We start from the raw sequence: 13,644 nt of genomic DNA on the forward strand, positions 1-13,644 counted from the left end.
TTCCCAATTCATTCTTCACTCTATTTCCATCCAGTCACAGGTACAGGCTGGAAACCTGGGGGGTGGGGGGAGTCATTTGCTTTGGCAGTGGGTTTGTCCCCTCTGCCACAGTATCTTTAGATAAAAGTACCCCAGTGATAGTCCTTGTGTCCCATTTAATGTCATGCATACTGGTGTGTGTGGTGTGTGTGGCAGTGCCTGTGTCTAACTGTATGAAGGGATGTGTGTGTGTATGTGTGGGATATGTGGGTCGTCCTCTGTGTGGAGTTTGCATGTTCTCCCCGTGTCTGCGTGGGTTTCCTCCGAGTGCTCCGGTTTCCTCCCATAGTCCAAAGACATGTAGGTCAGGTGAATCGGCCGTACTAAATTGTCCCTAGGAGCGAATGTGTGTGCGTTCCTGTGATGGCCTAGCATCCTGTCCAGGGTGTCTCCCTGCCTGCCGCCCAATGACTGCTGGGATGGCTCCAGCATCCCCATAACCCTTAGAGCAGGATAAGCGGTTTGGATAATGGATGGATACGTGTATATGTATGAAGGTGAACTTGTATGCTGTTGTGATTAACTTGTAATTTGATGCACAGGCGGTGGCAATTAGTTTCATCAGCAGGGACTAAAAATATTATTTTAATTGTTGTGCTCGATATATGCAAAGAAAGTATTTCTAAACATCTCAAATTTCTAGTACTCCCTTCGGTTTTGTGAAACGAAGACCTTGGTAGACATTTTGAAAGTAGCATCCATATACTTTAATATACGCATACCATGTTTAAATTTGTGCAACAAATATACACCAGAGAGAAAATGCTTTCATTAAGTGTTAGTTCGCATTATCAGCTGACATGAAGCAGCACATTAAGTTAGCTATTCACTAAATGATACCCCAAAACAAAGCCTTGTTTACACAGAACGGTGTGTGAACTGTATTACAAGTCTACAATAGCAGATAGACTTCAGCTAACTGTTGCTTTTCTTCCTGTATGTTTTACACCTGTATTACAGATGTCTGGAGAAGGAACTGAATCAATGTTACAGCCTGATCGCTCAGAATGAGTACATTTAGTTGTTTGTATCACAGAAAAGGGAATCAGTTCTTCTATGATTTTCTTACCTGGATTATTGAGCATGCATAAAGTTACTTATTTATAACTACCGACTACAACAGAATGCTCACTAAACTGTATAAGTTCAAGCAAATATTGCATGATACCAATCTTTGTCAGCCTCCCTATCATTGCCAAAGAGAAAGTTCTAGTGTATCATTTGATTACATAAAAGTCAAGATCACCATTTTCTGCAGGACTCTAGCTTTAGGCGAGTTGTTGCTGCAAATAATCTGAACTACTTCCTGTACTGTCTTATGCCAGATGAATAAATTAAAAATGCTCAAATGACGTAGCAAAAGGAATGTATCGTTAATGAAGTTTTGGACTTTTCAGTAAAGCTAATGTAGTTTGAGCCTTTGCTCACGTCACTTGGTGCAGAGCAAAAAAAAGTTGTAAATATTCATGAGCATGTCTGTGGATAGAAATTCACTATAGTATCAATGATACCCAGCATAGAGGTAAAATGTAAGTTCCTGTCCAGTTTCCTATGTCTGTAGACAAATCAATCATTAAAGCAAAGAATGACAGCATCTTTAAAACCCATGGTGTCCCTACACACAAGGCGTTGTATTGTGATATACATGTGGTTTGGGTTTTTGGTAAACTATTACACAAATATTCATAGTTATGTGATATAGTGTCTCAAATGAACCCGACTTTGCTTCCACCCTGAGGTTTAACCTCGCTCACAGATGACTTCAATCACACTCTGTTCCATCGGGGCAGGATCCAAACAACGATGTGCAGTGCTTCCCACAATCTCATCCAGCAGGAAATGCACCAGGTTCTCATCTGAGACAAACCGCCACAGGTACATCTGCAAGTAATGGCAGTCTACCTGGATCTGCTGCAGGCCATAGCGACCAAAGGTGCGTAATCGAACACACTCCAGGAATGTCTTCAAACTGATTTTTATGATCCCTGTCATCACAGAGACCTGGGAAAGTAAGAATAAAAGGACTATTAGCGGGGCATGTCTTAAGTGGCTTTTCAGAAGGGCTCTACAGTGTAACTAATATCTGCACTCACCTTGTTGAACTCCACCGAGCTGAAAATGTCAATTCTCTCAGAGAAAAGCTTGTGTATGTTGCTCAGTAGATTAGTATCCATGGGGGCGCTACCAGCAAATGAAAAAGAGGATGGCAGTGCTTCAAAGAGCAAGTCATTCAAGCAAAACACTGTTGTTGTCATCTCCATGACATTACGGAGTTCAAATTTTATTTATGAACACGAACTCTCCAAAAACTGGAAACCCATATCTGCCATGAACTGATTTGCAATTGATTGTACATGAAAGAAACAGCGTATGAGCATGGGTAAACTGACTTTCACACTTCCAAAGACACCATCTAATCACAGCAGAGTATTTGTGAATGAGCAGATGCATACACTTACCTTGGGGTGTAGCTAGCGGCATAGCGGGGCTGCTGCCTGGAGCTACTGTAGACAGAAAATGTCCTTTTGCTGGAGTCACTACTGTGTGCTTTCCTCACACCTTCCTCATATAACAGACCCACCTGTGGGAGGGTAAAGGGACATCTATCAAAATGATTCTCTAAGGGGTTAAACACATGCAGTCACATAAGCATCAAGGTTGGGGTTCACAGCATGAAATGGACAACGTTGATAATAAAGGCTGACCTGTACATCAATTGAAGTAGTGTCCTCCACTACTCGTTTCATCACAGCCCGGACATTTCGAGGCTCGATTGTGTTTACCCAGTCTCGTGTTTCCACACTCTTCCTCAGCATCTGGGAAATGATAAGGCCCTGAACCTGAAAGTAAGACCATTGTCATGAAAAACCATATGAACTGACAGAAGAAAAAAAAGTCACAACTAGAGAAACATTCTTGCATTATTTCTTTGATCAGAAGGAAAAGGGGTTGAGGATATGGGGGGAGGGGTGAAGACCTACCTTCACATAATGATTCAGAAGTTTCTGGGCTGCTTCCCTCGCCTCCGCACATAATGTCGTGACTGCTGTTACAGGACTGTGGTGCTGGGGAAGAGCAAAGAAGAAGAAGGGTTTCTTATCTTTACATCTTAGAATATGATTTCGTGGTACGGGTTGGGAAAACAATTCACTATGAAAATATGACCAACAGTTTCAGATCACTGGGTTTATGCCAAGTTGGGTACCTTAACATGTTACACTTTGTTAAAACTAATGAATATCTTTGCAAAACAATATTTCAGAATTCTTTTTGAAATCACCTTACAAGAATACTCCACTGGCTAGCTAATTAGTTTGCCTTTAATTTTCCACCATGTTGCCCCCAGTACCTACATTTTTGCATTAATTCCTACTAGAATACTCTTTCTAAATAGAGCTAAAATACAGGGTCTATTTACAACCTCAATGTATGACCCCTTTCACAGTTTATTAGAAGTTTTTCTTGAAGTAACATAAATATTTTTCAAAAATATATTTGTAGAACTGGATAGGCAAACAAGCTTTTGATTTGAAACAGCCATTTTCTGCCTGCTCAACCTCGTCAAGTATAGAAGCTGAAAGAGACAAAGTGGCTGCCTTTGTAACGCTTCTCCTCTTAGTATAAATGTTAAGATGGTGATTTCAAGATTAAATACATCATACATCAGTCGAAGTCCTCAAAAGTTGCAGATGGCAACAAGACCATTTACCTGCACAAGAAACTGTTCATCTGTGAGCGTCAGAATGTAAGAGATAGTGGACGTTTCATAGTCCAGGCAGAGCCGGGACAGCAGCAATAGCAGTGCTGGGGGCGTTGAACCTCCCTTGTCCCCTGCACTCTCACAAAACTGCCGAGAAGACTGGCACACGAACTTGATAAAGTTCACCACCAGACTTTCACGAACACCCTGGCTGCAGAATTCACCCTAAAAAGAAGAGGGGGAATTTCTGAAAAACCAAGTCAGATAGCAAAAACACAAATACAAGAAACACCGACACAGACAACAAGGCACATGGCACGAATAAACAACACATGGACATAGGCACAAGTCAGAAATCAGCCACATCAGTAGGATCCAAATGCTAGAGAACAAAAGTAAATTTTGAGCCGGGACTTAAAAGAGTTGATGGAGGGGGAGATCTTATGTGGAGGGGAATGCTGTTCCACAGTCTATGGGCATCAACCGGAAAGGCGCGGTCACCCCTGAGCTTAAGTTTAAATCGTGGGACAGCCAGGAGTACCAAATCAGCTGACCTGAGGGACCTGGAGGTGGAATAGAGGGTTAAACGGTCTGCCATATAGGAGGGGGCCAGCCCATTTCGGGCTTTATGAATGAACAGGAGAACCTTAAAATCAATTCTGAACCGCACAGGCACCCAGTGCAGAGAGGCTAGTACAGGGCTAATATGGTCTCTCTTCCAAGTATGCAATTACAAAGTCTCAACTGTTATGAATGTACAAGACCTCTTCAATATACAAAAAAATATGTTATTACTCACCTTGAAGTAAGGCTTGTTGGAGAATGTAATGTCCTTAGCTGTGAAGAGGTGCACTGATGCCAGCACTGACTTAATCTGATTGACAACAGAGGTTGACAGAGAGTAGAGCAGCTCTGGAAGGCTGGTGGGAGCGTCTCTCCCGGAGCTTGGCCCCCCATGATGAGCCCCAGTCGCACTCCCTGAAGCACTCGCCACGGTGAGCCGAGGAGCTGCCAGGGCCTGTCTCACATCCGTCAGGCTGTCCAAGTAGAAGCTCTGGAGGGCTGACAGGTACTGCTTGACTCGCTCATTGGCTGCTCGCATCACTATTTCCGTCCCCTGGCTCGGTACAGAAGAACCTGGCAGCAATTTTGCCACAGCTTGAAGCCTGCGGTGGAACCGGTCTAAGGCCCGGACAAGGAGAGAGTTGTCCCCCACCCCTTTCTCCTCCTGTATCCGCCGTTCGACTAGTGAGAAATACCGAGCTGCCAGATCATCAACAAAGGCCTGCAGTTTGCCATTTGCCATCTGTGGGATATTTTTGGATGCCAGCTCTCCAGTCTGAGAGCGATTCACAAAAAGTTCTTGATAAGAGGTAATTACCAAGCATAAGCTGCTGACAAATTCATTACAACCCCTGTCAATGAATTCCAGTATATCAGTCTTTGAGCTGGGAGAGAGAAGAACGCTGCTTTTGGGGGAACTGTCAGTGGGCGATCCAGTGACTGCCAAAGAAGATAGCCTGCGAGCAGAACCACTGGAGCCATCAGTCACTGCCGACAGATGCGGTGTTATCTCTGCTTCCAGACCATGGAGATCTGCCTCTAGTCGGGATCGGGCATGGCTCAAAAATTTATCACAGAGCTCCTCTGCTGGTTCATCTAACTGTAGCAGTAACTCCACACACTCCGATAAATCTTTGGCACTTGACCCACCATCCCTGTGTGCACATAAAAAAGAAAAAAAGGCAGAAATAAATGATCTGTAGGATTACAGTAAACACCATGGATCAAACAGTGTTAGGTCATGAATGACAGCTTCCGTCAAAACAATGGATTTCAAAATGGTTGTAGCACAGACAGGTAAAGAAGCAAACACTGTTTAAACACATTTGAAGTGCACTACTTTCTCGACCAATTTTCTCTCAAGTTAATTAAAAACAAAAATCGACATTTGTTAAGTAAGCATCTATTGTGGTAGGGCAAATGTATCGACATAAAAACAGAATTTTTTTCCACATAAGCATTATCTTAACAGTTCATGATCAGCAAATAGCATTGTAGAGCTGCTTGGATTCAGATCAGACAGATCCAGGCAACTTTAGAAAAAAAAATCAAGCGAGGGCAGTTTTCAGTATTAAAGCTTCTAACTGGTGGATGGAGGGTGGGAACCCATGGTCAATATACCAAATGGATTTGGGGATAGTTTAATTAGAGGCTCAATCTTCTCTTTGCTCTGCTTCCTCGCTCAAAACATCGCTAACCTGAATATAAGGTGGCAAATCCCTACCTGAACTTCATTCGTAGCTCCTGTGCCAGCTTGTCCATGATGGCATGGCAGTCATCCTGGATGCCTTTGAAGGAGGGCAAGTGGCTGTACTGCTGCAGTACGCAGCGAGCACGGCGGTAGGAACACACTGCCTGGGCATAGGCCTGCAGCTCTAGACACTTATTCAGCCTTGCAGGCAGTTCAAAGAGAAACTGCAGCTTCCGCAGGAGTGTGTGGACACCTATTGGTGAAAAGGCAACAAACAAGAGTGAGAAAAACTACAGGTATCTGATGACCACAAACTGGTCCGTAACCAACTTGGGAAGGTGGAAAATTGAAGCCAGCTTCCACCCTTAGCCCTCACCTGAGAGCTTTGTTATCTGTGTGTGCTGGTCTTGAAGAGTGCCACTAATGCAAGCACTGAACTCTGTGATAGCCGCCATGTTAGCAGAGAGGCAATCCATTTCATCTTCCATCTTCTTGAAATCATTTTTCATCTTCCTTATAGTGTCTAGGAAAAAGACGACACCACAATTTAATGAAACATTCGGCTCACCTAACATTAAACTCACCCTTATTCACCAGAAGTGGGTAAGGGTGAATTACATGTTTCATTAAGTAGAAATGTTTCATTGAACGGACAATTTATCAGTCAGCTAGAGGTACTCTCTCACCTGTAGCAGATATAAACTTGTTGTAGTTCTCATACACCAGTGTCTGCATATCACTGTCCAGGGAGCGAATCTGCTTGACCATGCAGCTCTCCTGGTCCATCAACTCTCCGAGAGAACATTCTCTTCTGAGCTGCAGTCAGAGATAAGCATACACACCCAGTGATTAAAAATGAAAACAATATCTCATAAAACTTCCATCTTTAATGAATAGCATCCTTACCACTCAAAACACAAGCGATGCCCTAAATTGCAGTAATCAAGAAAAAAATACCGCAGTTCCTTGCTGTATCTGATTTACACAAACAAAAAGCATAAAAAGCCAGCTGGCTTAAAGAACAATCATATTAATACATACAACATAGAAATAATAATACCAACCAATCTAGTAACAATGAACTGGAAACAAATAATACATAGTTAATTGATTCATTATAAGATCAGCAATTTCTGTAATAAAAACATGACGGCTTTCTTTAATGTCATGGTTATACAGATTGTTAAGTAAAGTAAAAGCAAAATTTAGTGTTGAAACACGCCATTGAAACATAGCAGCAATAAGTCTAAGGACTATACACTCACTGGCCACTTTATTAGGTACACCTTGCTAGTACCGGGTTGGACCCCCTTTTGCCTTCAGAACTGCCTTAATCCTTCGTGGCATAGATTCAACAAGGTACTGGAAACATTCCTCAGAGAGTTTGGTCCATATTGACATGATAGCATCACGCAGTTGCTGCATATTTGTCGGCTGCACATCCATGATGCGAATCTCCTGGTCCACCACATCCCAAAGGTGCTCTATTGGATTGAGATCTGGTGACTGTGGAGGCCATTTGAGTACAGTGAACTCATTGTCATGTTCAAGAAACCAGTCAGATGATTCGAGCTTTATGACATGGCGCGTTATCCTGCTGGAAGTAGCCATCAGAAGATGGGAACACTGTGGTCATAAAGGGATGGACATGGTCAGCAACAATACTCAGGTAGGCTGTGGCGTTGACACGATGCTCAATTGGTACTAAGGGGCCCAAAGTGTGCCAAGAAAATAACCCCACACCATTACACCACCACCAGCAGCCTGAACCGTTGATACAAGGCAGGATGGATCCATGCTTTCATGTTGTTGATGCCAAATTCTGACCCTACCATCCGAATGTCGCAGCAGAAATCGAGACTCATCAAACCAGGCAACGTTTTTCCAATCTTCTATCGTCCAATTTTGGTGAGCCTGTGCGAACTGTAGCCTCAGTTTCCTGTTCTTAGCTGACAGGAGTGGCACCCGGTGTGGTCTTCTGCTGCTGTAGCCCATCTGCCTCAAGGTTCGACGTGTTGTGCGTTCAGAGATGCTCTTCTGCATACCTCGGTTGTAATGAGTGGTTATTTGAGTTACTGTTGCCTTTCTATCAGCTCGAACCAGTCTGGCCATTCTCCTCTGACCTCTGGCATCAACAAGGAATTTTCGCCCACAGAACTGCCGCTCACTGGATATTTTCTCTTTTTCGGACCATTCTCTGTCAACCCTAGAGATGGTTGTGCGTGAAAATCCCAGTAGATCAGCAGTTTCTGAAATACTCAGACCAGCCCGTCTGGCACCAACAACCATGCCACGTTCAAAGTCACTTAAATCACCTTTCTTCCCCATTCTGATGCTCGGTTTGAACTGCAGCAGATTGTCTTGACCATGTCTACATGCCTAAATGCATTGAGTTGCTGCCATGTGATTGGCTGATTAGAAATTTGCGTTAACGAGCAGTTGGACAGGTGTGCCTAATAAAGTGGCCGGTGAGTGTTTATGAGAGTGTACATAATGTTTATAAAAGGCAATGTGATGTTAGCTGGAAAGGCACTGGCACAGGAAAAATATGACAGGATGTACCTGCAAAGGCAATCTCAACCAAACGCACACATTTCTCAATTTAACTTTACTTTTCTTTATAAGCACTTATCCCTTAATGCAGGGGTCGGGAACCTTTTTGACTGGGAGAGCCATAAAAGCCAAATATTTCTAAATATATTTCATTGAGAGCCATATAGTATTTTTAACGTATAATAAATTAAATATGTCTTACTTTTAATGCGACTTCTGGTGCTGCATGGTTTTGCTGATGGCCTTGTAGTCTGGTTCATACGTGGTGAGGTTGAGCTTCATGCAGGCGTTGAGGCTTCCATCAGTTAAACGTGAGCGTAGGTTGGTCTTAATGTTCCTCATATGCGAGAAAGACTGTTCACATGCATATGTAGAGCCAAACATGGTCAATACGGCAATACTCACACGCTGCATTGTGTGGTATGTCACAGGAAGCTCGTTCCAAGTTTTAAGAATCAGCTGGTCTTCAGGTTGAAGATTTTTAATTTCTGTCCACTTGTGTTCCCTCGCCAGCTCTGCTCGCTGTCGCGCAAGACTTTCCAACTCTCCATTAAGTGACTTGAACTTACTCATCCACATGTCTGATGCCTTCAGGTCAGCAACTTCCAGCTCAGAGTCTCCGATAGAGACTCCAGGGATGCATGTCAGGTCGATTTTGTCCACTGCACACTCATGTGGATGAGTGATGAACTTGAAAAGACCAGTGCGCGCACGAAATTCTCCAAAACGTGCTTTGAATGACTGCAGGAGATTGAACGTAAAGCCAGCTAGCTGCTGGAGATCCAGATGTTGAGTGGAGTCACTTGCTAAGCATGCATCTCTAAATTGTTGCAGTCTTTCAAAGTGCAGAAGACGACCTGTTTCAATGTCCCTGAGAAAGACTTCCAGCTTGCTTTCAAATGCAAACACTGCTTGTTGAAGGGATGAGATCGTATTTCCAATACCTTGCATTTTCACATTGAGCTGGTTCAGATGGCCAGTTATGTCCACGAGATAGTGAAACTGCAGGAGCCAGTCAGTGTTGTCTAGCTCAGGATGCTTGACGCCTTTCATTTCAAGAAAAGTCCGGATTTCACTCAGGCAAGCTGCAAAACGGCTGAGCACCTTCCCCCTTGACAACCAACGCACGTTGCTGTGTAAAAGCAGACCGGGATAATGATTCCCAACTTCTTCTAACAGAGCTTTAAACTGGCGATCATTTAAAGCTCGGGCAACAATAAAGTTGACCACTCGAATGACCAGCGACATCACCTCGCCAAGCTCCTGGCCACACGTCTGAGCGCAAAGCGCCTCCTGGTGCAGGATGCAATGAAAACTTAGGATGGCTCTTTTTTCATGTTCACGGAGAAGCGCTACAAATCCTTTGTTCTTCCCCAACATACAGGGTGCACCATCAGTACAGACAGAAATAAGTTTATCCATCGGTAGTTTTTTTTCTTTAGCAAACTAAATGAAAGACATGAATAAATCCTCTCCTCTTGTTGTCCCTTTCATTGGCAAAACAGCCAAGCTTTCCTCACGCAGTGTGTCACCTGCAGCATACCTGGCAATGATACTGCACTGAGATAGATGGCTAACGTCTGTTGACTCATCTAACGCGAGAGAAAAGTATGTCCCGGCGTTTATGTCCTTAATTTGTGTTTCCTCGACTTGATTTGCCATCATGATGCTACGATCGTGCACAGTTCTTGCTGACAGGGGCATGTCTTTTATTCGTTTGATTATCTTGTCTTTATTTGGGAAGTCATCAAACAGTTCATTGGCCACATCAAGCATGAATGTTTTGGCATACTCGCCATCTGTGAATGACTTTCCATTCCTTACTATTGCCAAAGCCCCCGCAAAGCTAGCGGAATTCCCGTCACCTTGCTTGGTCCACACACGTAGTTGCTGCTGACTCGTCTGCACTCTCCGCTGTAGCTCCTCGCATGCCCTTTTCCTGCTGTCCCCCGCTGGATATTTCGATGCAAATGAAGCATGGTGCGTATCGAAGTGCCGCTTTATATTTGACCGTTTCATCGATGCAATTTTATCATTGCATATTAGACATACCGCAGATCCTGCTCTCTCCACAAATGCAAATTCCTCTGTGCACGCAGCCTGGAATGCACGGTAATCATCGTCTTTTTTTCTTTTCGCCATCTTTTCCGTTACAAGGGTTGAAGCGGATAAACTAGTTGGCTATCTGATAAAATTGATTTCTTCACCTTTACAATGACCCGGACATGCTCGCGAGCCATTGGTTCCCGACCTGACCCACGGGTGACCCGTGACCCGTGAAATTTATCTTCAAAACTAATTTCTGTTTACTTTAAAATGACACAGTATTATTAAGAAATATCACAAGTATTTTAAAATCAGTTCCAAACTGATTTTTTTGAAAAAAAAATAATTTTCAACTCAAAATTGTCTGGGAGCCATATGCCGTCACCGGAAGAGCCATATATGGCTCGCGAGCCATAGGTTCCCGACCGCTGCCTTAATGGAAGCTCCAAGAGGCAGCCACAGGTAGCTAACGCCACCCTCAATAAACATCTTGCCACTTGTGTTGCCACCCTATTGTCCAAAGGGGAAAAAAAAAAGATGCTGATGTTGTATTAGTAGCCAGGTCCCAAGGCAGCATTTCATAATAACCTTACTGGTTCCTTCTTAAAAAAGATCTTACGGTTTGAAGTCCTGAGCTTGTTTGCAGATATCTGATTACTTCACACTGCAGCACTATCAGTACAAAAACAATTGCACTGTAACGAGGGGGGCTAGAAAGATACCTTGTGCACAATATTTTCAATTCTAAGACCTTGCAATTAAAAAAAAAACATGTATGTTAGGGTTGATACTCCTGTTTGTGCCTCTGACCAAGGCAATAGGAAGAAATGGCTGGAGTTGGTCCCCGGGTGCTGCACGGCGGCTGCCCACTACTCCTAGCTACACGGCAAGAATGGTTTAAATGCAGAGTGAATTTCACTGCATGTACAATTGACAAATAAAGTGTATTCTATTCTTACAAGAGTGTGTCCTCATCCTCTTGACCGCATTACCATATAAGCTGCAATGACAGTTGTAAAGACTCTAATACATATTTCAAGATCAATTTTGAGTGCCATCGTCCCCACATTTCTGGCCCATCCAATCAAAATTCTCTGCAAGCAGCACGGATTTCATTATTTTGGAGCATTAAAAGGGCGTGTGCGTGGGTGTGTGTGTGTGTGTGTGTCAGAAGCCAGTTATCATCATGAAATGAAAACTATGGATCAGACGACAACAGTGAAATGTTTGTTGCTGCAGAAGTCAATACCTTTATAGCTAGCTGCCTTCTCATAAGACACTGATTTGTTCCTTTAATGTTATTTTATTGCGTTTACTCTATGTATTGTCTAGGGTTTATCTTTTACCTATGGTTCTTATCTTTTGTGGCGTCGTTCTTTCTCTTTTTCTTTAACCTTGTCTTTGTTATGGACCCTGAGTCTGCAATAAAGTTTTGAATTGAACTGAATTGAGATGACAATAATAATAATAATCATTCGGTGGTTTCCATGAAGACGGGTAGATGCACCCCCCCCCACACACACACACACAAACACACCCACAGTGATCTTTTAAATCATTTTAACTTGCCAACTGATTTATCTTGCTCACCAGTGCACAGTAAAACACTCTCCAGCCACTGGTGACGCCGTCATTGACAGCAAAGGCTCCTTTTACAACACCCTTTATTTAGATTCATTCCAAGTAAACGGGCCGTTATCAGAGCTGCCTTAAATGTCTTTACACTATGCCATAGTCGGAACATGTCTTTACCTTGTTCAGATACATCTCAGGGTCAAAGTGCGGCCCGTTGATATCGCAGGGATCCAGAGACTCCGGCTGGTCCGCGGCCTTTCCTTCCTCGTTGAGTCCGTAGTAAAGCTTCAGCATGCCGTGCACCCTGCGCTTCCGCGAGGGGCCGGAGTCGGCCGACGCAGGGTCTGCGCTATCGGCTTCCTTGTCCATTCTGGCTGGTGACTAGTTTAGCAAGCGACTAGCTAAAGAGGAAAAACATGAACTATTCGCGATGGAAGACGATGGAGAACGAAATGAACTGACAGCGAATCGATGACACCTTGCTACAGATGGTGCAGGCGGACGGGAGAATCTTCAGCACCGGAGAACCACGGGCGCTACACCGGGCAGCAGCCTACCTGGCCCACTCTCATTTCACTACAGCGGCGTAGGACGGGTGGGCATTTTATCCCCTGACGACCGGTTAAGTGTATCAACCTTACCAAAACGCAGCACCGTCGCTTCCGGGTTTGTATCGAGCCAATAGGGTCCGGCGCTGAACCATAATGGCGTTGCAAGGTGGAGTAAATTGTATTTTATACTGGCCTGTTCATTACGTGCGTTTAACTATGAATGCAAGTTGATGTACTGTAAGTGATTAGTTTTTGTTTTAAGACGTCAACGCTTAATTTAGAAAAACTATTCTCACACAATGCGTTTTTCTTTTAAATTTGTCCGTAATAAGCTTCCATAGCAGGCAAGGCAGTACAGTCGTATACCTGTGCCTAGTGTTGGTAGAGTGACGGAGAGGACCCGAAAATGAATGGGAGGCGTTGTCATGATCACATTATGAAACTCCAAGGTAAATCCTTGCCGATTATCGCGTTCATGTCCCCGTTAATTGGCAATTACTACCAAATACAGCACACTTCATTTCCCACCCTTTTCATTGCGCTCTTTGACGTGAAGTGACAGCCATAGACTGTAGGACAGACACAACAGACCGTTTTGCACCAACGCTAAACTTATTCCATCCGTTATAAATGGATCGTCGGCACAGCAGAATCCATACATGCATACTAATTAAGCTTCTAAATTACCTGATAGCAACATCAGCTGTGTCCTTATAAATGTGATTCAAAACATCTGATTCACCCGTGATCGTCTGTAGAAAAGGAGTCAAGGTGTGAAATATCAGGGTTGCTAATATTAACGTTGGAAATAAAATATTTTCTGACGTTGAATTTTTAGAATTTAGATTTATTTCCCGGTGAAATTTCAGAAGGCAACCTCAAGACCGCGACAAATGAAGAGAACTTTGTTATTAGACCATATGTCT

The 13,644-nt window shown here is 43.5% G+C and overlaps 1 protein-coding gene across 2 annotated transcripts; it reads right to left on the reverse strand.

The window, feature by feature from the left end:
• Positions 1 to 735: 735 nt before the first annotated feature.
• Positions 736 to 12,802, reverse strand: vps51 (VPS51 subunit of GARP complex). Of its 2 annotated transcripts, XM_056284946.1 has the most exons (11): positions 12,345 to 12,802; positions 6,680 to 6,809; positions 6,370 to 6,516; positions 6,027 to 6,246; positions 4,539 to 5,457; positions 3,749 to 3,964; positions 3,021 to 3,104; positions 2,745 to 2,879; positions 2,499 to 2,620; positions 2,133 to 2,220; positions 736 to 2,040 (listed from the first exon to the last, which is right to left on the reverse strand). In XM_056284946.1, exons 1-11 carry the CDS (start codon positions 12,534 to 12,536, stop codon positions 1,780 to 1,782), a joined length of 2,514 nt encoding a protein of 837 aa, XP_056140921.1. In that variant the 5' UTR covers positions 12,537 to 12,802; the 3' UTR covers positions 736 to 1,779. The 2 variants fall into 2 exon arrangements, with proteins under 2 accessions (XP_056140921.1, XP_056140923.1); XM_056284948.1 differs by lacking the exons at positions 736 to 2,040; positions 2,133 to 2,220 and adding an exon at positions 2,250 to 2,372.
• Positions 12,803 to 13,644: the final 842 nt, after the last annotated feature.

This window comes from Lampris incognitus, chromosome 8 (assembly GCF_029633865.1).
Source record: "Lampris incognitus isolate fLamInc1 chromosome 8, fLamInc1.hap2, whole genome shotgun sequence".
NCBI classification, from domain to species: Eukaryota; Metazoa; Chordata; class Actinopteri; order Lampriformes; family Lampridae; genus Lampris; species Lampris incognitus.